This window comes from Neoarius graeffei, chromosome 10 (assembly GCF_027579695.1).
Source record: "Neoarius graeffei isolate fNeoGra1 chromosome 10, fNeoGra1.pri, whole genome shotgun sequence".
In the NCBI taxonomy this organism is placed as follows: Eukaryota; Metazoa; Chordata; class Actinopteri; order Siluriformes; family Ariidae; genus Neoarius; species Neoarius graeffei.
The window spans coordinates 82,224,099-82,251,616 of record NC_083578.1 but is presented as its reverse complement, the minus strand read 5'-3'; the positions used below and the strand labels follow the sequence as shown (position 1 = coordinate 82,251,616).

At 40.8% G+C, this 27,518-nt stretch overlaps 1 protein-coding gene across 1 annotated transcript in view; it reads left to right on the top strand.

The window, feature by feature from the left end:
* The window catches only part of LOC132893357 (sodium- and chloride-dependent creatine transporter 1-like), a 91,363-nt gene extending 71,654 nt beyond the window's left edge, over positions 1–19,709 (top strand). The window contains exons 9-13 of the mRNA XM_060932407.1: positions 627–755; positions 972–1,074; positions 1,792–1,892; positions 7,122–7,292; positions 19,569–19,709. Coding sequence (XP_060788390.1) covers positions 627–755; positions 972–1,074; positions 1,792–1,892; positions 7,122–7,292; positions 19,569–19,709 — 645 coding nt within the window. The remainder of the gene's footprint in view (positions 1–626; positions 756–971; positions 1,075–1,791; positions 1,893–7,121; positions 7,293–19,568) is intronic.
* Positions 19,710–27,518: the final 7,809 nt, after the last annotated feature.

Below are 27,518 nucleotides of genomic sequence, written 5' to 3'. Positions count from 1 at the left end.
TTAAACTTCCAAGTCCGAGTCAAGTCAAGTCACAAGTCATGAAAACAGTGACTCGAGTCGACTCGGGTCCAAGTCCCCAAGTCTCAAGTCCCCACCTCTGATATATACTGTATATATATACACACACACACACGTACCGGTATATATACACACACACGCCCACGAACGTAAGTCAAAAGTTCTAAGACAAATTAAAAAAATCTTTATTTATGAAAATAAAGCTATTTCTCTACATATCCTCCATTTAAGTCTAAACACTTCTGCAAGCAATGTTTCCATCAGAGAATTCCTTCTTTGTACTCCTTTTTTGAATTCTTTTTGAAATTATAACATCTGTCTTAAAACTTTTTGACTTACGCTCGTGTGTGTGTGTGGATATATGTATATGTATGTATGTGTGTGTACCCACACACACACACAATTGTGAAACAGCCCAAAAAGCCTGACAGAACATTAATGGTGAATGCAGTACTGGGATTTTTCAGCAGTGTTTTGAATCTGTGGTGTTATGTGCTTCAGTTATGAACCCAATGATGCCTCAAGTGCTGACGTTCACTCAGTGAGCCAGAGATAGCACCAGCAGTCAGAATCATGTGTAATTTGATGTGTTGCTTCTCCTCGTGTAGTTTGTTGGCGTGGAAGGCTTTATAACTGGCATCCTGGATCTGCTCCCTCAGAAGTTTTACAAGCGAGAAATCACTGTGGCGATCTGCTGCACGTTTTGCTTTGTTATTGATCTCTCCATGGTTACACAGGTAAGTGGAGCAAATATTTTAGCCAACATTCTTAGTTCCCATAGACTGTTACTGAAATAGGATCACTGTGGATCATCTTCAGCAAATTATTACAATCATTTATGGAGGTATTTATTATGCATTTCAGTAAAGCTGCGCAAGAGTTTTTTTTTATGATGATGATTATTATTATTGCAGGCTGTTACAGTAGACCTCACTGTCCATTTGTGTGTGTAGGGAGGGATGTATGTCTTCCAGATTTTTGACTATTATTCAGCCAGTGGAATGACCCTGTTGTGGCAGGCATTCTGGGAATGTGTGGTTGTCGCCTGGGTTTATGGTAAGACTCACCAACACCACATATTCTGTAATACTGTATAACACATCACTGTTTAACGCTCAGTAGTTTTCTATAACAGTAGCTCTGATGGTAGTTCTGGCTGCAGGATCCAAATTAATGCGCTTGTTGTTATACCTTAATGTTTCTGTAGTAACAGCTTAGACAGGGGCTTGTATGGTAGATGCTCCACATAAACATGTGGAGTTGTAAATTGTGGACATGGTCAGGTTTGGTGTTTGGTAACATTTTTGGAAAGGGGTCTGCAGTGTCTTCAGGGAAAGTCTTCAGGACGGAGAACTTTGTGCTTCGGAGTGTCTCAATAACATGACAAGATGCGTCTTACTAACATGTAGAGAGAAATAGAGAAGTCTAACGCAGGAGCTAACTTGTTTTTAACACGTGTTTATATGTAACTGTAAATGGAAACAAATCCAACCTATCATTCTTTACTTAATAAAATATCATAATCATTGACAAGTGGTGTAAGTGGATTAAAAACTCTTCAGGGTGGAAAATAATCAACTTCAGGGCGGCTTTCACATCACACTGATTATTTTCTGATAACAGCACACCTGTTGTGTTCTATTTTTGTTACATAATTATGAAGATCACGCATTGTATCCCGCATTCTTATCCATGATTTGTATACTAAAGTAAAGGCTATACAAACTCATCTGCGCCTGTGTATTAAAGTGTGTACCCTGTGTGTGTGTGCAGGTGCTGATAGGTTTATGGATGACATTGGCCGTATGATCGGTTACCGGCCTTTCCCTTGGATGAAGTGGTGCTGGTCATTTCTTACTCCATGTGTTTGCATGGTGAGAGAATCTGTTTTCTGCTTCTGAACTTACAGAAATACTGCAGTGGCTAGAAAATACAGTGCCATAATTTTCCGTAATAGTGGTGTTGTCTTCGATGCGCAATCCTTGGATTGTTTCGTATACATCATTCAGCACTAGAGGAGTTAAAGGGATAGTTCGGGATTTTTGACATGAATCTGTATGGCATCCCCATCAATAGTGTCGTGCAAATACACTGACTTACCCCGACAGCATCCTGTGAGTCCAGTTCTTGTCCAGTTTTGGTCCAGACGAAAGTAGTCCGGCAAGTTTGTTGGGGTCACGAAAGTAAAACGTTTTTCGTCTCAAAACAGTATGTGTTCAAAAGGGTGATATATTTGCATCACAAAACCGTTGCCAAATAAAAAGTCAGACCTCGAAATCGCTTGGCACTATTTTCTCTCCCTTCTTATCACTGCGTGCTGCCGGCTTCATCCAGCTGCGGCTCCAGCTTCAAGGATAAGCTGGAGCCGCATAAGTAGGAGTCCCGGCGGGTGGTTTGTATTCGATTCGTTTATATCCCGACCTTGTCAGCTGTCACATTTATGTTCATGGACCCGGTAAGCTGGTAAATAATATTTATTTATTTTTTTCTTTACCAAATTCTAACAGAAAACGAGAGCGCCCGAAAGGGAAAACCGAGCCGCCTCACGGCTGTAATGCAAATTGCTTTCCTCCTCAGTATACAAGTGCGCTTCCATGGCAGGGAAAAAGAAACTACCACTACTGCCTATGTAGTGCCCTATTTATACAAATAGGAGTCATTCAGGATTCAGCCATGACACGGAGCAAAAACATGGCTGAATCCTGAATGACTCCTATTTGTATAAATAGGGCACTACATAGGCAGCAGTGGTAGTTTCTTTTTCCCTGCCATGGAAGCGCACTTGTATACTGAGGAGGAAAGCAATTTGCATTACAGCCGTGAGGCGGCTCGGCTCGGTTTTCCCTTTCGGGCGCTCTCGTTTTCTGTTAGAATTTGGTAAAGAAATAAATAAATAAATATTATTTACCAGCTTACCGGGTCCATGAACATAAATGTGACAGCTGACAAGGTCGGGATATAAATGAATCGAATACAAACCACCCGCCGGGACTCCTACTTATGCGGCTCCAGCTTATCCTTGAAGCTGGAGCCGCAGCTGGATGAAGCCGGCAGCGCGCAGTGATAAGAAGGGAGAGAAAATAGTGCCAAGCGATTTCGAGGTCTGACTTTTTATTTGGCAACGGTTTTGTGATGCAAATATATCACTCTTTTGAACACATACTGTTTTGAGACGAAAAACGTTTTACTTTCGTGACCCCAACAAACTTGCCGGATTACTTTCGTCTGGACCAAAACTGGACAAGAACTGGACTCACAGGATGCTGTCAGGGGTAAGTCAGTGTGTTTGCACGACACTATTGATGGGGATGCCATACAGATTCATGTCAAAAATCCCGAACTATCCCTTTAAGTCTGAAGATTAACTATTCTATTCTCATAAAGCTCGATTAAATATTGATTTCAAATGATTTTATTGATTTAAAAATGAATTTCTTGCTTCTACTCATGACATGCTCCATAGCAACGGTCTGTTATACAGAAATAACAGATGGTAGGATGACGTTCTTGATCAATCACAATTGAGAATTCAACAAAGCCCTGTAATAATGGAAAATAAAGACTATGAAAATGTTTTGTTGGAACAGACTGCATGTGTTCCAGCGTTTTAAGGTTTTTTTTAAAGACTGGAATACAACCCCGATTCCAAAAAAGTTGGGACATTCTGTAAAACACCAGTAAAATCAGAATGCGATAATTTGCAAATCATGGAAACCCTATATTGCATTGAAAATAGTACAAAGACAACATATCAAATGTTGAAACTGAAAAATTTTGTTTTTTGAAAAATATATGCTCATTTTGAATTTGATGTCAGCAACACATTTCAGAAAAGTTGGGACAGGGGCAACAAAAGACTGAAAAAGTTGTGTAATGCTAAAAAAAAGTAATTAGGTTAATTGGCAACAGGTCAGTAACATGATTGGGTATAAAAAGAGCATCCCAGAGAGGCGGAGTCTCTCAGAAGTAAAGATGGGGAGGGGTTCACCGCTCTGTAAAAGACTGCTTGGGCAAACAGTACAACAACTTAAGAATAACGTTCCTCAATGTAAAATTGCACAGAATTTGGGGATCACATCATCTATGGTCCATAATATCATTAAAAGATTCAGAGAATCTGGAGAAATTTCTGTATGCAAGAGACAAGGCTGAAACCTGACACTGGATGCCTGTGATCTTCAGGCCCTCAGGTGTCACTGCATTAAAAGCAGACACATGTCTGTAGTGGAAATCACTGGATGGGCTCAGGAACACTTCAGAAAACCATCGTCTGTGAAAACAGTTCATTTCTGCATCCACAAATGCAAGTTAAAACTAGATATAAACAATATCCAGAAACACAGCTACCTTCTCTGGGCCCAAGCTCTTTTACGATGGACTGAGGTGAAGTGGAAAATTGTCCCAAGGTCTGACGAATCGAAATCTGAAATTCTTTTTAGAAATCTTGGACATCACGTCCTCCAGGCTAAAAAGGAGAGGGACCAGCCGGCTTGTTATCAGTGCACAGTTCAAAAGCCAGCGTCTGTGATGGTACCGTATGAGGGTGCATTAATGTACGTGACATTGGGTAGCTTGCACATCTTGGAAGGCATTATGAATGCTGAATGATATATACATGTTTCAGAGCAACATGCTGCCATCCAGACAAAATATTTTTCAGGGAAGGCCTTCCTTCTTTCAGCAAGACAATGCCAAACTGCTTTCTGCACATATTAAAACTGCATGGTTCTGTAGTAGAAGAGTCTGGGTGCTAAACTGGCCTGCCTGCAATCCAGACCTGTCTCCCATTTAAAACATTTGGCGCATTATGAAGCTCAAAATATGACAAAGGAGACCCGAACTGTTGAGCAACTGAAATTGTGTCTCGTGCAAAAATGGGACAACATTTCTCTTTCAAAACTACAGCAATTGCTCTCCTCAGTTCCCAAACGTTTACAGAGTGTTGTTAAAAGTAGAGGTGATGCAGCACAGTGGTAGACATGCCCCTGTCCCAACTTTTTTGAAACGTGTTGCTGACATCAAATTCAAAATGAGCACATATTTTTCAAAAAACAATAAAATTTCTCAGTTTCAACATGTGATCTGCTGTCTTTGTACTATTTTCAAAGAAATATAGGGTTTCCATGATTTGCAAATTATCACATTTTTGTTTTTATTTACAGTTTACACAGTGTCCCAACTTTTTTGGAATTGGGGTTGTACTAGTAATAACACCAAGCAGACATGAATTTCAGAATTTAGGACAGATTCGCTATGTTTAGGCCAGTCATGTTTATATCCAGTCCCCAGGAGAGCCTAAACATTCAGCATGTCAGCACACATGACCCTGCTTTATCAACACCTGAACCTGCTCCTCTCACGCTTGATCATGAGCAGAGGAGTTCAATCAGGTGAGTAAAGGACAGGAATAACACCCATAATGCCATTTTGTTTAATTAGTGTGCTTGCCAAAGGCAAGCACACTATTGTCCTTCTTAAATTTACTTATTCTGCCTTATTCCGACACGTTTTTTGGATCCACTACTCCTCCTAGGGCGTTCGAGATAGAGACACCGTTCCAACTCTGAGACGTCTGGCCCGAAGTGGTGCAGTGTGCTTGTATACAGCTTTTGGATCAGCGCGCCCGTTCTCTTGTTCTTGTCGTTTTTCTTTTGGTTTTTCCCATAGAGAATGAATAGGGCTCATGAATCGAATCGTCCTACTCGGACACGCTCCATCGCAGATACACCAAACCTCATGTGATACTTCAGGCCAACTCCCCCGACACATACATGCAATCGGTTCTGACCCACACTCATATTTTTCCTTTCTTTTTGCTCATCCCTTTTTCCTCCATAGGCTTGCATTGATTTTTGGCCCCATTGAAAATGAATGGTGTTTCAGGAGAAAAACTTTCACTCTCCATCAATTTTTTTTAACCAAGTGACCAAACTTCAAGAAACTTCACTTGATGCCTCAGGCCAAGTCCCCGCACAGATCCATCCCCTCATCTGAGACCTGCACTCGTCTTTTCCTCGGTTTTCACGCATCTCTTTTTACCTCCAAAGGCTTCCATTGATTTTTGGCCCCATTCAAATGAATGGAGTTTTGCTCAGTAACACTTCACCACACATCCACCAAACTTCATACGGCACCTCAGGCCAAATCACCATCACACACATGATATCGGTTCTGACCCGCACTCGTCTTTCTCTTGCCTTTCATCCGTCCATTTTTTCTCCATTTTGCCGCTAATCAATGGAAGCTTGACTGAGTCATTCCTCCCTTCCCCTATAGGTGATGATGTATTTGGCAAGGATCTGCTCATTTGAGACTTTGACAGCAAATCAACTTCAACTCAATGGCCACTTTATTAGGAATACTTACATGCACACACGATAGCAATTAGCATATAAGAATTCACGTGTTACCATGCTAGCTGTTAGCATGTTACCTCTTATGATAACATGCCTGCTGTTAGCTCGCGAGTTGTTAGCATGTTCACCATTAGCATGTTATCATGAGAGCTGTTAACATGTTAGGATTAGCATGGTAGCATGCAGAGTTCGCATGTTTGTTGTTAGCGAGTTCGCCTGAACATGTTAGCATGCTAACTGTTAGCATGTTAGCTGTTAGCATGTCACCCTCAGCGTGTTAGCATGCTAAAAGTTAACATACTAGCCATTAGCATGTTAGCCTGTTAGCTGTTAGCATGATAGCTGTCAGCATATTAGCCTTAAAGTGTTAGAATTTTAACAAATAGCATGTTAATCATTAGCATGTTAGAATGCTAGCTGTTAGCATGTTATCTATTAGCATGTTAGCATTAACATGTTAACATACTAGCTTTTAGCATGTTAGTATGCTAACTGTTAGCATGCTAGTTGTTAGCATGTTGGCATTAGCATGTTGGCATGCTAGCTTTTAGCATGCTAGCATGCTAGCTGTTCTGCTACAGCTCAGCAAGCACACTGCATTTTCTCTGCGGAAATGCAGTCTAGTTATTAAAGCATACTCATATACAGAGATCATATCTCTTTCTCATACACACACACAGTATGGGTGGATGTTATGGTTGAAACTGACTAGTGTTTGTATTGTCTCTCTCTCTCTCCACATCTCAGGGAATATTCGTGTTCCATCTGGTGAACTACATGCCTCTTACCTACAACAATATGTATGTGTACCCGTGGTGGGGGGAGATGATCGGATGGTGGATGGCTCTCTCCTCCATGCTCTGCATCCCTTTTGGTGTCATCTACAAGCTCATCATGGCCAAAGGATCCTTCAGACAGGTACCGCCCACGCAAGGCTTCTACTTTTTGTGTACAACGTACACAGCATTCTCTCTCTGATTAGAGCTCAGTAAACTCTTACAGTACAGTAGACTCTAGTGAACACTTCAAGATTTCATGAAGTACAACCCCGATTCCAAAAAAGTTGGGACAAAGTACAAATTGTAAATAAAAACAGAATGCAATGATGTGGAAGTTTCAAAATTCCATATTTTATTCAGAATAGAACATAGATGACATATCAAATGTTTAAACTGAGAAAATGTATCATTTAAAGAGAAAAATGAGGTGATTTTAAATTTCATGACAACAACACATCTCAAAAAAGTTGGGACAAGGCCATGTTTACCACTGTGAGACATCCCCTTTTCTCTTTAAAACAGTCTGTAAACGTCTGGGGACTGAGGAGACAAGTTGCTCAAGTTTAGGGATAGGAATGCTAACCCATTCTTGTCTAATGTAGGATTCTAGTTGCTCAACTGTCTTAGGTCTTTTTTGTCGTATCTTCCGTTTTATGATGCGCCAAATGTTTTCTATGGGTGAAAGATCTGGACTGCAGGCTGGCCAGTTCAGTACCCGGACCCTTCTTCTACGCAGCCATGATGCTGTAATTGATGCAGTATGTGGTTTGGCATTGTCATGTTGGAAAATGCAAGGTCTTCCCTGAAAGAGACGTCGTCTGGATGGGAGCATATGTTGCTCTAGAACCTGGATATACCTTTCAGCATTGATGGGGTCTTTCCAGATGTGTAAGCTGCCCATGCCACACGCACTAATGCAACCCCATACCATCAGAGATGCAGGCTTCTGAACTGAGCGCTGATAACAACTTGGGTCGTCCTTCTCCTCTTTAGTCCGAATGACACGGCGTCCCTGATTTCCATAAAGAACTTCAAATTTTGATTCGTCTGACCACAGAACAGTTTTCCACTTTGCCACAGTCCATTTTAAATGAGCCTTGGCCCAGAGAAGACGTCTGCGCTTCTGGATCGTGTTTAGATACGGCTTCTTCTTTGAACTATAGAGTTTTAGCTGGCAACGGTGGATGGCACGGTGAATTGTGTTCACAGATGATGTTCTCTGGAAATATTCCTGAGCCCATTTTGTGATTTCCAATACAGAAGCATGCCTGTATGTGATGCAGTGCCGTCTAAGGGCCCGAAGATCACGGGCACCCAGTATGGTTTTCCGGCCTTGACCCTTACGCACAGAGATTCTTCCAGATTCTCTGAATCTTTTGATGATATTATGCACTGTAGATGATGATATGTTCAAACTCTTTGCAATTTTACACTGTCGAACTCCTTTCTGATATTGCTCCACTATTTGTCAGCGCAGAATTAGGGGGATTGGTGATCCTCTTCCCATCTTTACTTCTGAGAGCCGCTGCCACTCCAAGATGCTCTTTTTATACCCAGTCATGTTAATGACCTATTGCCAATTGACCTAATGAGTTGCAATTTGGTCCTCCAGCTGTTCCTTTTTTGTACCTTTAACTTTTCCAGCCTCTTATTGCCCCTGTCCCAACTTTTTTGAGATGTGTTGCTGTCATGAAATTTCAAATGAGCCAATATTTGGCATGAAATTTCAAAATGTCTCACTTTCGACATTTGATATGTTGTCTGTGTTCTATTGTGAATACAATATCAGTTTTTGAGATTTGTAAATTATTGCATTCCGTTTTTATTTACAATTTGTACTTTGTCCCAACTTTTTTGGAATCGGGGTTGTAGTTGAAGGTGGACTTCAGCAGCTTTCAGGGTCATGTTAATATATTGCGTTTATGCCGTAATTTGTGATGATCATGAGCAAGAATTTCAGCACTTTTGTGAAAAAGTATTGGACTCCAAATTTAATACAGGTGCTGGTCATATAATTAGAATATCATGAAAAAGTTCATTTATTTCAGTAATTCCATTCAAAAAGTGAAACTTGTATATTATATTCATTCATTACACACAGACTGATATATTTCAAGTGTTTATTTCTTTTAATTTTGATGATTATAACTGACAACTAATGAAAACCCCAAATTCAGTATCTCAGAAAATTACAGTATTGTGAAAAGGTTCAATATTGAAGACACCTGGTGCCACACTCTAATCAGCTAATTAACTCAAAACACCTGCAAAGGCCTTTAAATGGTCTCTCAGTCTAGTTCTGTAGGCGACACAATCATGGGGAAGACTGCGGACTTGACAGTTTCCAAAAGACGACCATTGACACCTTGCACAAGGAGGGCAAGACACAAAAGGTCATTGCTAAAGAGGCTGGCTGTTCACAGAGCTCTGTCTCCAAGCACATTAATAGAGAGGTGAAGGGAAGGAAAAGATGTGGTAGAAAAAAGTGTACAAGCAATAGGGATAACCACACCCTGGAGAGGATTGTGAAACAAAACCCATTCAAAAATGTGGGGGAGATTCACAAAGAGTGGACTGCAGCTGGAGTCAGTGCTTCAAGAACCACCACGCACAGACGTATGCAAGACATGGGTTTCAGCTGTCGCATTCCTTGTGTCAAGCCACTCTTGAACAAGAGACAGCGTCAGAAGCGTCTCGCCTGGGCTAAAGACAAAAAGGACTGGACTGCTGCTGAGTGGTCCAAAGTTAAGTTCTCTGATGAAAGTACATTTTGCATTTCCTTTGGAAATCAAGGTCCCAGAGTCTGGAGGAAGAGAGGAGAGGCACAGAATCCACGTTGCTTGAGGTCCAGTGTAAAGTTTCCACAGTCAGTGATGGTTTGGGGTGCCATGTCATCTGCTGGTGTTGGTCCACTGTGTTTTCTGAGGTCCAAGGTCAACGCAGCCGTCTACCAGGAAGTTTTAGAGCACGTCATGCTTCCTGCTGCTGACCAACTTTATGGAGATGCAGATTTCATTTTCCAACAGTAATTGGCACCTGCACACAGTGCCAAAGCTACCAGTACCTGGTTTAAGGACCATGGTATCCCTGTTCTTAATTGGCCAGCAAACTTGCCTGACTTTAACCCCATAGAAAATCTATGGGGTATCGTGAAGAGGAAGATGCGATACGCCAGACCCAACAATGCAGAAGAGCTGAAGGCCACTATCAGAGCAACCTGGGCTCTCATAACACCTGAGCAGTGCCACAGACTGATCGACTCCATGCCACGCTGCATTGCTGCAGTAATTCAGACAAAAGGAGCCCCAACTAAGTATTGAGTGCTGTACATGCTCATACTTTTCATGTTCATACTTTTCAGTTGGCCAACATTTCTAAAAATCCTTTTTTTATATTGGTCTTAAGTAATATTCTTATTTTCTGAGATACTGAATTTGGGATTTTCATTAGTTGTCAGTTATAATCATCAACATTAAAAGAAATAAACATTTGAAATATATCGGTCTGTGTGTAATGAATGAATATAAAATACAAGTTTCACTTTTTGAATGGAATTACTGAAATAAATCAACTTTTTCATGATATTCTAATTATATGACCAGCACCTGTATAATGAAATTCTCATGGCAAGTGTTGAGCTAAATGTTCAGAATAAGTGATTATTTAAAGGTGACATGGGATAGGCTCCAGCTTGACTGCAACCCTGTAGAACAGGATAAAGCGGCTAGAGATAATGAGCTATTATACCCCTTTTCCACCAGTTGACACAGTTCCCTTAGGTCTTAATAAAATCTCTGTGAGAAGGTTTGCTCAAAATACTACAAGGATAAAACACCACAGCTCCCTTCTCATTCTGTCTAAACGGCCTGTTCGGGATGAATAAAGTATCTATTTATCTTTATTCGAATATTCATTCAGGGCGGCATGGTGGTGTAGTGGTTAGCGCTGTCGCCTCACAGCAAGAAGGTCCTGGGTTTGAGCCCCGGGGCCGGCGAGGGCCTTTCTGTGCGGAGTTTGCATGTTCTCCCCGTGTCCGCGTGGGTTTCCTCCGGGTGCTCCGGTTTCCCCCACAGTCCAAAGACATGCAGGTTAGGTTAACTGGTGACTCTAAATTGACCATAGGTGTGAATGTGAGTGTGAATGGTTGTCTGTGTCTATGTGTCAGCCCTGTGATGACCTGGCGACTTGTCCAGGGTGTACCCTGCCTTTCGCCCATAGTCAGCTGGGATAGGCTCCAGCTTGCCTGCGACCCTGTAGAACAGGATAAAGCGGCTAGAGATAATGAGATGAGATGAGATGAATATTCATTCACAAGGGCAGTTCTCAAGCCATGAGTGGAGATATTCAGATGAAGAGGAGGGGTTATTCTAATGAGCTCCACTTGTGACCTAGAAAGTTGAGCCAAATCTGAACGGCTTGTTGAAGCACGTTTTCTGAAATAGGCAGAACAAAACAAACTGACTGGGTCAGTAAAGGGGGTCAGTAAATCCTGACACTTGGTGTAGATGCAGAAACTCGAGGTTGAGGCACAAGTGTAAAAATTTCACAAAGAGAGAATTTTCTTTCAGGCTGATTCTTTCGTAGAGAGGTTTGAATACAGCGAGCTCCTGCTTGTTCACTGTTCATTCCTGGTTTATTTATTGAGCAATGCCTGGAGATAAAGTAGAATTTATAGCTGTTTTGAGGAAAAGTATGTAATGAAGAAAAGAAAAGAAAAGAAAAGAAAGCACAACTTTATTCATCACACATTTGTGAAATTTCCTCTCTGCATTTAACCCATCTGAAGCAGTGAACACACACGTGAGCAATGAGCACACACACATACCCAGAGCAGTGGGCAGCCATGCTAACAGCGCCCGGGGAGCAGTTGGGAGTTAGGTGCCTCGCTGAAGGGCACCTCAGCCCAAGGCCGTCCCATATTAACCTAACCGCATGTCTTTGGACTGTGGGGGAAACCAGAGCACCCGGAGGAAACCCACGCAGACACGGGGAGAACATGCAAACTCTGCACAGAAAGACCCCCGCCAGCCACTGGGCTCAAACCCAGAACCTTCTTGCTGTGAGGCGACCATGCTAACCACTACACCACTGTGGGGAGGATTGTTAGGATGGTAATAATTAGGGCCCGAGCCCTATGGGCGAAGGCCCTATTGTTCTTGTAAGAGTTCACTATTATTAGGGCCCGAGCCCTATAGGGCGAAGGCCCTATTGTTCTTGTAAGAGTTCACTATTATTAGGGCCCGAGCCCTATGGGCGAAGGCCCTATTGTTCTTGTAAGAGTTCACTATTATTATTCTTCCGTCTTCTTCTTCTTCTTTATTTTTCTCCGCTGTTGGGCCATTTTCGGGGCGCTTGCCATGGGCGAAAACGCACGAAATTTGGCACCAGTTCCGAGAATTGCCACCGCTACTCAGAACCAAAAGCCCAAACTTGGCCGGGGCTCAGGGCCTCTATAGCGCCCCCTAAGTCGTTGTGATTTTGGCTTCCCGCATTAAGGTGCCTGGTTGCCATATAGTTTGTAGTAGTGGCATGCCATTTGGTATGCATATGTATCTCACTAAGCCGGACAAAAATGTAATGCCAATGCATTAGCCACGCCCAACAGGAAGTGAGGTAATTTCACTTTTGTGCGAAATGAATGGCCATGAAGACGGCGCAACTCCTCCTAGACCGTTCATGGGAATGTCACCAAAATTGATTGACATCATCTACAGACATGGCTGACAAAAGTTACTAAATACGTTTCACGTAGGATAAACCGTTCAGAAGTTATACGTCAATCAATTTTCACTTCAAAATTTTACATGCTAAAAAATTCATAACAAATCTTCTAATTGTTCAAAACTGCTCATACTTCACACGCAAATCACTCATTGGGCTTCTGACATGTTACCCAATTTCTGTGATATTTCGCCACTGGGGGCGCTATTTTTGGGCAAAAAATCCAATCTTTCCTCAAATTTGGTCAAACTTAACGGCCACCCTCTTACTACCTCCCATGTCATGTATACCGCATTTTGGTAATTTTCGTCCATGGGGGGCGCTGTTTTTGGCCGACGCAATTGCTCCAAAACGGGTTTTTGGTAAATAATTCCATAATGCTTTTCCTTCACACCACTACCTTGTGATAGTGCGTTCCTGTTGTAGACACTTATTTTTCCAACTCATAATCGCTCATGTACAGCATAGCGCCACCTTCTGACATGGGAAAAACCAAAAAATGTATTCTTCAAAAATCTATATCTCATCTTCTATTTACTCAATTGTCATCAAACTTCATTCGCTAACTCTTCATAGCTCACCTGACATGTACGCCAAATTTTGTGCACTTTCGCCCCTGGGGGTGCTGGTTATGGCGGAAATGATATTGCAGCTTCTGATTTGTCAAACTTGGCAAGCAAACTCTTTTCAAGACCCTTATTGGGGCGCTTGCCATGGTCGACAACGCACGAAATTTGGCTCCTTTTTCTTAGACTGCCACCGCTACTGAGAACCAAAAGCCCAGATCCAGGCGGGCCTCAGGGCCGCTATAGCGCCCCCTAACTCGTTGTGATTTTGGCCTCCCGCTTTAAGGTGCCTGGTTGCCATGTAGTTTGTAGTGGTGGCATGCCATTTGGTACGCATATGTATCTCACTAAGCCGGACAAAAATGTAATGCCAATGCATTAGCCACGCCCAACAGGAAGTGAGGTAATTTCTCTTTTGTGCGAAATGCATGGCCACGAAGACGGCGCAACTCCTCCTTGACCGTTCATAGGAATGTCACCAAAATTGATACACATCATCTACAGACATGGCTGACAAAAGTTACTAAATATGTTTCACGTAGCGTTAACCGTTCAGAAGTTATACGTCAATCAATTTTCAATGCAAAATTTTACATGCTTAAAAATTCATAACAAATCTTCTAATTGCTCAAAACTGCTCATACTTCACACGCAAATCACTCATTGGGCTTCTGACATGTTACCCAATTTCTGTGATATTTCGCCACTGGGGGCGCTATTTTTGGGCAAAAAATCCAATCTTTCCTCAAATTTGGTCACACTTCACGGCCACCCTCTTACTACATCCCATGTCATGTATACCACATTTTGGGAATTTTCGTCCATGGGGGCGCTGTTTTTGGCCGACGCAATTGCTCCAAAACGGGTTTTTGGTAAATAATTCCATAATGCTTTTCCTTCACACCACTACCTTGTGATAGTGCGTTGCTGTTGTAGACACTTATTTTTCCAACTCATAATCGCTCATGTACAGCATAGCGCCACAAACTGACATGGGAAAAACCAAAAAATTTATTCTTCAAAAATCTATATCTCATCTTCTATTTACTCAATTGTCATCAAACTTCATACGCAAACTCTTCATAGCTCACCTGACATATACGCCAAATTTTGTGCACTTTCGCCCCTGGGGGTGCTGGTTATGGCACAAATGATATTGCAGCTTCTGATTTGTCAAACTTGGCAAGCAAACTCTTTACGGTATTTCGCGGGGACGCATGCCCCCGCCCCCCCTGGCCGCTGGCGCGAGGGCCCGTCGAGGCCGCTTGCGGCTTTAATTATTATTCTTCCGTCTTCTTCTTCTTCTTCTTCTTCTTCTTCTTCTTTATTTTTCTCCGCTGTTGGGCCATTTTCGGGGCGCTTGCCATGGGCGAAAACGCACCAAATTTGGCACCAGTTCCGAGAATTGCCACCGCTACTCAGAACCAAAAGCCCAAACTTGGCCGGGGCTCAGGGCCTCTATAGTGCCCCCTAAGTCGTTGTGATTTTGGCCTCCCGCTTTAAGGTGCCTGGGTGCCGTGTAGTTTGTAGTAGTGGCATGCCATTTGGTACGCATATGTATCTCACTAAGCCGGACAAAAATGTAATGCCAATGCATTAGCCACGCCCAACAGGAAGTGAGGTAATTTCACTTTTGTGCGAAATGCATGGCCACGAAGACGGCGCAACTCCTCCTAGACCGTTCATAGGAATGTCACCAAAATTGATACACATCATCTACAGACATGGCTGACAAAAGTTACTAAATACGTTTCACGTAGGATAAACCGTTCAGAAGTTATACGTCAATCAATTTTCGATGCAAAATTTTACATGCTTAAAAATTCATAACAAATCTTCTGATTGCTCAAAACTGCTCATACTTCACACGCAAATCACTCATTGGGCTTCTGACATGTTACCCAATTTCTGTGATATTTCGCCACTGGGGGCTCTATTTTTGGGCAAAAAATCCAATCTTTCCTCAAATTTGGTCAAACTTCACGGCCACCCTCTTACTACCTCCCATGTCATGTATACCACATTTTGGGAATTTTCGTCCATGGGGGGCGCTGTTTTTGGCCGACGCACTTGCTCCAAAACGGGTTTTTGGTGAATAATTCCATAATGCTTTTCCTTCACACCACTACCTTGTGATAGTACGTTGCTGTAGTAGACACTTATTTTTCCAACTCATAATCGCTCATGTACAGCATAGCGCCACCTACTGACATGGGAAAATCCAAAAAATTTATTCTTCAAAAATCTATATCTCATCTTCTATTTACTCAATTGTCATCAAACTTCATACGCAAACTCTTCATAGCTCACCTGACATATACGCCAAATTCTGTGCACTTTCGCCACTGGGGGCGCTATTTTTGGGCAAGAAATCCAATCTTTCCTCAAATTTGGTCAAACTTCACGGCCACCCTCTTACTACCTCCCATGTCATGTATACCACATTTTGGGAATTTTCGTCCATGGGGGGCGCTGTTTTTGGCCGATGCAATTGCTCCAAAACGGGTTTTTGGTAAATAATTCCATAATGCTTTTCCTTCACACCTCTACCTTGTGATAGTACGTTGCTGTTGTAGACACTTATTTTTCCAACTCATAATCGCTCATGTACAGCATAGCGCCACCTACTGACATGGGAAAAACCAAAGAATGTATTCTTCAAAAATCTACATCTCATCTTCTATTTACTCAATTGTCATCAAACTTCATACGCAAACTCTTCATAGCTCACCTGACATATACGCCAAATTTTGTGCACTTTCGCCCCTGGGGGTGCTGGTTATGGCACAAATGATATTGCAGCTTCTGATTTGTCAAACTTGGCAAGCAAACTCTTTACGGTATTTCGCGGGGACGCATGCCCCCGCCCCCCCGGCCGCTGGCGCGAGGGCCCGTCGAGGCCGCTTGCGGCTTTAATTATTCTTCCGTCTTCTTCTTCTTCTTCTTTATTTTTCTCCGCTGTTGGGCCATTTTCGGGGCGCTTGCCATGGGCGAAAACGCACGAAATTTGGCACCACTTCCGAGAATTGCCACCGCTACTCAGAACCAAAAGCCCAAACTTGGCCGGGGCTCAGGGCCTCTATAGCGCCCCCTAAGTCGTTGTGATTTTGGCCTCCCGCATTAAGGTGCCTGGTTTCCATATAGTTTGTAGTACTGGCATGCCATTTGGTACGCATATGTATCTCACTAAGCCGGACAAAAATGTAATGCCAATGCATTAGCCACGCCCAACAGGAAGTGAGGTAATTTCACTTTTGTGCGAAATGCATGGCCACGAAGACGGCGCAACTCCTCCTAGACCGTTCATAGGAATGTCACCAAAATTGATACACATCATCTACACACATGGCTGACAAAAGTTACTAAATACGTTTCACGTAGGATAAACCGTTCAGAAGTTATACGTCAATCAATTTTCACTTCAAAATTTTACATGCTAAAAAATTCATAGCAAATCTTCTAATTGCTCAAAACTGCTCATACTTCACACGCTAATCAATCATTGGGCTTCTGACATGTTACCCAATTTCTGTGATATTTCGCCACTGGGGGCGCTATTTTTGGGCAAAAAATCCAATCTTTCCTCAAATTTGGTCAAACTTCACGGCCACCCTCTTACTACCTCCCATGTCATGTATACCACATTTTGGGAATTTTCGTCCATGGGGGGTGCTGTTTTTGGCCGACGCAATTTCTCCAAAATGGGTTTTTGGTTAATAATTCCATAATGCTTTTCCTTCACACCACTACCTTGTGATAGTACGTTGCTGTTGTAGACACTTATTTTTCCAACTCATAATCGCTCATGTACAGCATAGCGCCACCTACTGACATGGGAAAAACCAAAAAATTTATTCTTCAAAAATCTATATCTCATCTTCTACTTACTCAATTTTCATCACACTTCATAGGCAAACTCTTCATAGCTCACCTGTCATATACGCCAAATTTTGTGCACTTTCGCCCCTGGGGGTGCTGGTTATGGCAGAAATGATATTGCAGCTTCTGATTTGTCAACCTTGGCAAGCAAACTCTTTACAAGACCCTTATTGGGGCGCTTGCCATGGTCGACAACGCTCGAAATTTGGCTCCTTTTTCTTAGACTGCCACCGCTACTGAGTACCAGAAGCCCAGATCCAGGCGGGCCTCAGGGCCTCTATAGCGCCCCCTAACATGTTGTGATTTTTGCCTCTCGCATTAAGGTGCCTGGTTGCCATGTAGTTTGTAGTAGTGGCATGCCCTTTGGTTCGCATATGTATCTCACCAAGCCGGACAAAAATGTAATGCCAATGCATTAGCCACGCCCTACAGGAAGTGAGGTAATTTCACTTTTGTGCGAAATGCATGGCCACGAAGACGGCGCAACTCCTCCTAGACCGTTCATAGGAATGTCACCAAAATTGATACACATCATCTACAGACATGGCTGACAAAAGTTGCTAAATGCGTTTCACGTAGCGTAAACCGTTCAGAAGTTATACGTCAATCATTTTTCAATGCAGAATTTTACATGCTTAAAAATTCATAACAAATCTTCTAATTGCTCAACACTGCTCATACTTCACACGCAAATCACTCATTGGGCTTCTGACATGTGACCCAATTTCTGTGATGTTTCGCCACTGGGGGCGCTATTTTTGGGCAAAAAATCCAATCTTTCCTCAAATTTGGTCAAACTTCACGGCCACCCTCTTACTACCTCCCATGTCATGTATACCACATTTTGGGAATTTTCGTCCATGGGGGGCGCTGTTTTTGGCCGACGCAATTGCTCCAAAACGGGTTTTTGGTAAATAATTCCATAATGCTTTTCCTTCACACCACTACCTTGTGATTGTACGTTGCTGTTGTAGACACTTATTTTTCCAACTCATAATCGCTCATGTACAGCATAGTGCCACCTACTGACATGGGAAAAACCAAAAAATTTATTCTTCAAAAATCTATATCTCATCTTCTATTTACTCAATTGTCATCAAACTTCATACGCAAACTCTTCATAGCTCACCTGACATATACGCCAAATTTTGTGCACTTTCGCCCCTGTGGGTGCTGATTATGGCAAAAATGATATTGCAGCTTCTGATTTGTCAAACTTGGCAAGCAAACTCTTTTCAAGACCCTTATTGAGGCGCTTGCCATGGTCGACAACGCACGAAGTGCGAGACCCTATTGTTGCCATGTGTCCAATTCGGTGCTTTGTCGCCATTGTGGGAGTAATGTCTCTTGCCGCAGAAGCTGTGGAAGGTTTTACGCAGGGACGCATGCCCCCGCCCCCCTTGGCCGCTGGCGCGAGGGCCCGTCGAGGCCGCTTGCGGCTTTAATTCAGGTTGTTCTCAGAGTCACTAATCTCCATTTGTCAGCTCTGAAAACTCATTCTGAAAACACCAAGACTCCCCGTTGTTCCATGAGACAAGACAACCTAAATGGCAGCTAATATCTCAAAGATTCCCACCTTCTATATGATGAAATAGTTACAGATTTAAGCTATCAGAAATAGACATGCAGTACACTGTATGGTGTATATTAGAGGTGTGGATTGAGGCTGGAAGATTGAATGAGTGAAAGGTTTTTTACTTCCACATTGGCCGGAGAGTGAGTGGTTAGATATGAAGCTTGTGGGACAAATAAAGACAGCATTCATTAATATGAAGAAACGAACATGTGGCATAACCCGAGTGATTTGAATTTACACTACAGCATCCTTAGTAACCGCCTGGTCAGGGTTGCGATGGTTTACTTAGGCTAAGAGTTTTTTATATTTTGGGAAACAGAAGCAACTAATTTGAAGAAAATATCGCAGGCAGATACACAGACAAATAACTGCATGAGTGAGATTTTAAAATAAATGTCCTTGGTATATCACTAGTTAAGAACAATCATGTCCTGGAGTGATGTAGATGATTGAGGAACTGTCAGAGCCGGAATTTACACACTATGGTGATAGTGTTACCATTTCTACTTCTGGGACTTTTACAGTTTTGTGAAGAAAAGAAAAAAGAGACCACGCTGACTTCTAGTTTAAATTCAATACATATACAAATATTTGAAGAACTAAACAGTTACAGAGGCAGAGTGTACATCTAAGTCAAGCATCTGAGTTGTGTTCATTTCTTCTTGATCCATAGCGCTGGGAGAATCTTACCAAACCCGTGTGGGGTGTGCATCATTCGGAGTACATGGCACCTGATGGTGACAACATAAGCCTGTCATCGCTCTCCCCAGGTACCGAAGACAACATGGTCATCATCTTCGAGACCGGCATGTAGCCGTGAAGACAAGCTGATAATGCCGCTGCCTTTATTCCAGTTCAGTTTTACACTTGCCTGAATTAAAAGCCACAATTCAATAGCAACTAGCTGTGAGAATGAGTTTACAAGAAGCCCATGATTCAATCATGTCGTCTGATCAGGCAGAAGACGTGGGTTGAAATCGCTGCTGTTTCTACTTCACTCCATTTCAGCAGCACACTATTAGCTTGTCTTTGGTTCAGATAGAGATGCACAGCATGAAAGGGAGTCTAGCTTGGAGTAGGTCTTTCTTACCATCACCTCCTCAGGGCAGAATTCCCACAATCCTCCTCGTTCAGCTTGGCACGGATAAAAGTTACGTTGGTGCTCGATATGAGGAGGATAAATACAGATACGTGTCATTTGAATCTATGGTCATTAACGTTCGTTTAGACATAGCAATTGGGTCCACTGTATTTAAAACTAAAGGCCAAAATAGATGATCTATCATTACATTCTCCTTTCTTTATTCTGTCATATAGTATTACTCTATGTATAAAACAATGAATTTTGTGTCTATTTAGGTCAATATATTAATGTGTTAGCTTGAACATGAAAATAGACAATACATACTGTAGTTGTTCTTTCGTCTTTTTCATTAACTGACCACTGATGTACATTGAACAATTCCTTTTATCGCACAGTTTATTGATTATTTTAAACTCAATGTCTGTATAAAATGTCAGCACTTTATTTTCTGTAAAAAAATAGAACTCAGTTTGCATGCCAAACATGAACACTTCCTTTATCTCGCTCAGATAAGAAGGACTTGTTGCCATAAAACGTCTGCGTTTAGCTTGTTTTTTTTTTCTTTAAAATATCAGATTTTTGTAAATATAAGATTTTTTAACACTAAATTCAGACTTGGCTTCATTTTAAAGCAGTCTGTAACAGTTATGCTGTAATGCTGAATAAACTCGATATTATACTCGAAGAATAAGTGATAACAGTGAGGACGGGGACTTAAAGAAGGAGTAATTCAGCCTTTTCTCAACATCAGCTTTTTCTATCATATCTGGAGCGTTATGTCTGGTTACCATGGAGACGGATTTCATCATATTTCCCTGTGATGAGAAAACCTGTTTAATCAAACTTCATTTACAGTAGGCATCTAAAGGGCAGCTGTCAGGGCAGTCAGTAAACTGTGTTTATCGTAAAACATATAAATATATAGAATAAGTTTAAAATAGGGCGGCACGGTGGTGTAGTGGTTAGCGCTGTCGCCTCACAATAAGAAGGTCCGGGTTCGAGCCCCGTGGCCGGCGAGGGCCTTTCTGTGCGGAGTTTGCATGTTCTCCCTGTGTCCGCGTGGGTTTCCTCCGGGTGCTCCGGTTTCCCCCACAGTCCAAAGACATGCAGGTTAGGTTAACTGGTGACTCTAAATTGACCGTAGGTGTGAATGTGAGTGTGAATGGTTGTCTGTGTCTATGTGTCAGCCCTGTGATGACCTGGCGACTTGTCCAGGGTGTACCCTGCCTTTCGCCCATAGTCAGCTGGGATAGGCTCCAGCTTGCCTGCGACCCTGTAGAACAGGATAAAGCGGCTACAGATAATGAGATGAGATGAAGTTTAAAATAACTGCCAGGACACGCCAACGATGAGATGGACACGAGACTTATTTAGTTGTGGAGTTTTATTATTATTTCATTAATTGGTGCGGTGCAGCAAAACACATTCTGGTTATCAATGTTTTTCTGAAGTTTTTGTTTTTACTGTGTGTGTCTCTCTTGGAAAAAAAACCCCATACAATTTATTCAGATGTAAATCTTTAGTAATAAATACCCTTGACTGAAAGTTGATGAAAGCGCTCTTAAAATGCTAAAATGTTTTGTATTTAACGGTTATTTGCTGAAGTGAATATCAGTGAATAATAACCAAGATGAAGTCGAGATTATTATTCACTGAGCCTGAGGCGGATACTTGTTTTAGTATAAATACAGAGGTGATGGTTTTTAAAAATATCATATTAAAAAAAGAATTTATTTCAAACTTCAAAAGCAGCATGCAAATATAATAAAGGCGTGGCACCGACTGGTCACTCATCGACGCCGAGTCACATAAAATACTTTGTTTTGAAGTCGATAAAATAAATCACAATCCCGTCTTACCTTTGAATAGTTTTCGACCAAACTTCATAGCATCTTTCGTGCTTTTAGAAACAGCATTTTCTTTCATAGTTTGGAATTCTTCCTCACTTACAGTGACAAAGCGATTAGCCGCCATTTTGCTGAGTCGCTAAAGTTGATTATCGAGAAATAGTCCGAATTTCTCCACCAATCAGCGCACATAATTTCCAATAATCATTGGTGTATTTATACTCCGAATGTTTATTGCCACCCTTTGACATCTGCCCTTAGACTTTTATTATCCAGCTAACCAATTTTTTTTCCTCAGTAGAAAACATTTAAAAGTAAATATTTAAAAATTGCATTCATGGTAATGACACATAGAATACAGTTGTGGTGGATTTGAATTAGGTTGAAAAACAGCAGAGTATTCCTTAAATATCAAACTAAAATGATTACACTAGAAACCTTATAGAGGTTGGTTGATATGCAGGATTTTTTAACGTCTTGATAAATGGTTTGGGTTTAAACGCGAATGACAAACCACAGCAAGTGGCTTTTTGCTAACATTGAGGTTTAGTGTGTTAACTAATGGAGTGAGAGAACACTCCAGTCATGTAATAGTAGTGAATAATGGATTGTTAGTGTAAGGTCTGTGCAGAAGTGATGTACAGCCTGAGTTGACGGGTTACAGTTGCCAAACTTTGCCTTTTATTGTTTGTTTCACTGTAAGAGCCCATTAATTTCTAAATGTATATTAAGTCAAAGTGCACTGTGGGAATTCTGCCCTTCTTTCCTTACTCTAGTGTACCTTACTCTAAGCCTTTCTAACACTATCAACATGTACATACCATGAGAATTTTTTTTTTTTAAAAAGTAAAATTTTAATCTTAAAATTTGTTTTACATAATGTGAAAGAAACCAGAGATTTATTTTGTGAAGGCTTTTATTTTGTTGATATACACACACCCAAGTATAAATATCCATACTGAATATCTGTGAGGTATATTTTAAAAGTTTGCTGAAGGATGAATTTTTGATAAAGCTATGACTGTGGAAAGATAGTTATTAATGATACGAGTCAACGGCGTTACAGAGAGAAATGTTAAGACAGCACATTATGTTGTCTGTTATAAGTATCGAGAGAGTGCTAGATTTCAGTATTGTCAGCTGACCACCCAGGGACCAATACAGTATTGTAGTTATATGATCAACTCATCTACCTGTAGTTTTATTAATAAAAGTGAAAATATCTCACGTCCAGACACACAAGATACTGTACAGCTGAGTGCAAAAGTTTGTACACCCTTGGAACAAGAAGACTGTAAGATAACTTTATTGTATAGTGTGTTAGGTTTCATAGGTATTCCTTCCTTAGAAACGTAACAAAAATCCTTCAAGTGCATGTTAAGATATTAATAACCCCGAAACAATCCATTCAAAGGTTTGAGATTGTAATATTCCTTGGTAAATTGTGTAACTGCCTCCAGCCTCCTTTTTTTCACTCAGAAAACACAGGGGATGAACTTTTGCATGCTACTCCCTTGAGCATTGCATGCACAGCACTTAATCCAATCTAAGAATCTCTCAGAATATCGAAGTAGTTTCTGTGGCTTTCGTCCTCATTTCCCAAAACCTTTTAAATCAAAGTGAAAGCAGCGAAGCTGATCACAGATCGCAAGTGCAGCTCATTATGACACATTCAGAGCTCGTTCATGTTTAAGTCAATCTGTGTGAAAATAATATATTGTCAGGGAATAGGCGTGGAACGCAATGTGGTGTACATTCTGAGATGCTTTTCTGCTCAGCATGGCTGTAAAGAGTGGTTGCAACTATAAAGAGTGTTGTGCATGTCAATCCCAGAAGATTCGCAGTTTCTGAAAGACTCAAACCAGCTCATCTACAACACGTGTGCCATGGTCAAAGTCACGATCACATTTATTCTTCATTCTGATATTTGATGTGAACATTAACTGAAGCTGTTAACCCAGAGCTATATTATTTTACACGCAGCCACATGATTGGCTGATCCAAAACCAAACGCACCTTCTGGGTGTTTAGTTTTGAGTTGAGAATCTGGTTCTCACTTCTCAAATTAAACTGAAAACTAAACCCAGTGAACCTGCCAGTGATGATCACTGATCACAGATGTAGCATTTGAACTGTTTTCTCTCTCTTTTTTTTAAGTTTCTCAAATTCCTCTTCATCCAGCAGCACGCTGGGATAATCAGCTGATAAAATGTTGTTTAGTCATTGTATGTAGAATAGTCAAAGAAGAAACATGAACATTACAAAAAAAAAAAAAAGTTGTTCTTGACAGTAGCTTTGTCCCAAAGACTTGCTCACTGCAAACGAACTGTTGTTTGGTCTAGTTAATTAGATGTAGTAATGCTAATTTGAAAAAAGGAAGCATGTAGGAAATATATAATAAAGTACAAAAAGATGTCTTCTTTAATCAGCAATGTTTTACATTACTAAATGAATTGAGTAATAAATTGATTAAAAATAAATCTAGTATTAGTGAATTAAATCTATTTCTAAATGAACTTAAATAACTTTTACTCTTCTATAAATTGAAAGCAGATAAATGTAAATCTGTAATCAAAATCTATCAAATATATTTTTCAATTTAAATTGATTTAGATTCAATTTGAATCTAAATCAAGACATTAGTGAAAAGTTAATTTATTGACTTAAACATTAATATTAGAGCACATTATCTTCGAGGTAGATGAACGCTAAAGCTTTGGGTCAGGTTACCGTCTTGAAGGTCCTCTCTTATTAACATAGATAATTTAGTGATTAACTCTTTCATCATTGTGCTTTGTGACATGCTGTGAGCTGTAACCACAGTCTTCCATTCGTAAGCTGAAGTTGTAATAACATAACGACTCATGCTGTAAAAGTCATTGCTCATGCAGGAGTTGATCACTGAAGATGTTGATGTATAAAGGGCTTCATGCTTTATACCACTGTGACCATGTGCTGAAGATCCACTCACCCATACCACAGCAACAACTGGCAATAAAACAAACTAACTCCACGGCAACATGCTCGCGTCTTGTCTTTCCTGTGTATTAGTGAAGAATGTAGAAGCTACAGTAGCATCAGCATAAGAGAGCTCTCACTATTGAACTCTGTGTAGCCTTGACAGTATGACTACTAGGACCAGAGTCTAGGTTCAGGTGAGTGATTAATACTAGTGCATGGGAATAACAGACAGTGAATAAGTTTTAACTACCGGCTTATTTATATAATAAATTATTAAAATTATTAATTATTAATAAAAAAAATTCGTGCCAATCATAGCACTGAAACAGCGCTGATTAAAGTTATAAATGACATACGTCTTAATACTGATGCAGGCAAAACATCGGTCCTGGTGTTACTGGACCTCAGTGCAGCTTTTGATACTATTGATCACAACATACTGCTATATCGACTTGAACACTTGGTTGGGTTGACTGGTAAAGTTATCAATTGGTTAAAATCATACTTAAAAGATAGAAGCTTCTTTGTTACCATGGGAAATTGTACCTCAACATCAATGTCCTTGACCTGTGGTGTCCCCCAGGGGTCGATCCTTGGGCCATTACTATTCAACCTTTATATGCTCCCACTTGGACAAATTATCAAGAACAACTCAATTTTGTATCACTGCTATGCAGATGACACCCAAATTTATTTCGCTCTATCACCTAATGATTATGACCCCTTGAATGTCTCTACCAGTGTATCGACCAAATCAACAACTGGATGTCACAATTTTCTTCAGCTGAACACAGATAAAACAGAAGTAATTCTATTTGGGAAAAAAGATGAAAGACTCAGGATTACTATTCTTGACACAAAGGGGATTAAAACAAAAGATATGGTTAAAAATCTTGGTGTTTTCATTGACAGCGAGCTAAACTTTGACAGTCACATGAAAGCAATCACTAAATCGGCATTTTATCACCTAAAAAACATTTCCAAACTAAGAGGACTTATGTCAAAAAATGATCTGGAAAAACTTATACATGCCTTCATCTCTAGTAGGGTTGATTACTGCAATGGCCTTTTCACAGGCCTGCCAAAAAAGACCATCAAACAACTTCAGGTGATTCAAAATGCAGCGGCTAGGGTTCTCACACGAACAAAAAGAACAGAGCACATTACTCCAATTCTAAGGTCCCTTCACTGGCTTCCAGTAAGCTACAGAATTGACTTTAAAGCATTGCTGCTGGTGTACAAATCTCTAAATGGTACAGGGCCCAATTACCTCTCTGATATGTTGCAGCGGCCTAACCCAATCAGATCTACCAGATCGCAGCAGCAAAATTTACTGGTAAAACCTGTTGTTAAAACAAAGTGTGGTGAAGCAGCTTTTAGCTACTATGCTATGGAACCAACTCCCAAAGGACATAAAAAAATGCTCCTGCTGTTGGCAGCTTTAAATCTAGACTAAAGACCAAGCTGTTCTCAGATGCTTTCTGCTAACTGATAAATATCGTCATCTGTACATGTTTTAAACTTAACTTTTACAGTCTCTGCATGTTTTAAACTTTACTTAACTTTTATTCTATTTTATTCTGCTGTTTTTTACTGAACTTTTACTTCATTTTATTATTTTATTTCTACTATTGTTTAATTCTTATTTTTTTCTCTCTTCTTCCCCATTTATTTTATGTAATTTTATTTTCTATTGTTTACTGTTTTGCTTTTACCTCTGTAAAGCACATTGAACTGCCACTGTGTATGAAATGCGCTATACACTGAAAAAAAATGGCCTGTTAAATTAACACAAAATCTTGTACATCGGTTGCACTTATTAAAATCATATCCACTAAGACCAATTAAGTCATGTTCTGTTTGACTGAACATGACTTAATTGGTCTTAGTGGATATGATTTTAATAAGTGCAACCGATGTACAAGATTTTTTTGTGTTAATTTAACAGGCCATTTTTTTCAGTGTATAAATAAACTTGCCTTGCCTAAAAGAAACAATAATCACATGTTGGTATCAAACACTTTTACACAACAGAGGAATTGTTCAATTTCCCTTCAACCAGTCAAAATGAAACCAAGATCTCAGGAAAATAAGGTTATTTATCCCTATTTATCTCGCTTGGATTTAATGCAACCTGTTTGGGTTGAGATATACATTTTGTACCTAGGTTTCTTATATTGGTTGTTTAGTTCCTGGTATCTCCCTTGAGTTTACTCAGTAAAGTTTCCACTTTCTCAATTAGGCCTATTTATGAGTTTAGTTGTATTTTTCTACTCTCTCTTTAGTTTGCTTAACCAGCTCTATTTAAACTTTAACTCACTTTACACAACCCATTCATGTAATACGAATTGGGCACACAATGAGGAAAAGTGAATCATCTTTTGGCTGCTCCCGATTAGGGGTCGCCACAGCGGATCTTTCATCTCCATTGCTCCCTGTCTTCCTCATCCTTCTCTACCACACCTGCCACTTTCATGTCCTCTCTCACCACATCCATGTATCTCCTCTAGCCATGAAAGTGTTCCAGATTTTCCCGGAATTCCAGATTTTCCTCCGGATTTTTTCTGCTAATGACCCGGAAATACGGATATTTGACAAAACTCTTGAAAATCTCCGGTTTTCCGAATGGAGAAATTTATTTTTCGGATTTTTCGCGTTCCTAGACGTGGCGTAATACCTTGCATCGTCCTTGCATGGGCGCGGTCCTTAAGCAGCCCAAACACAGTTCATT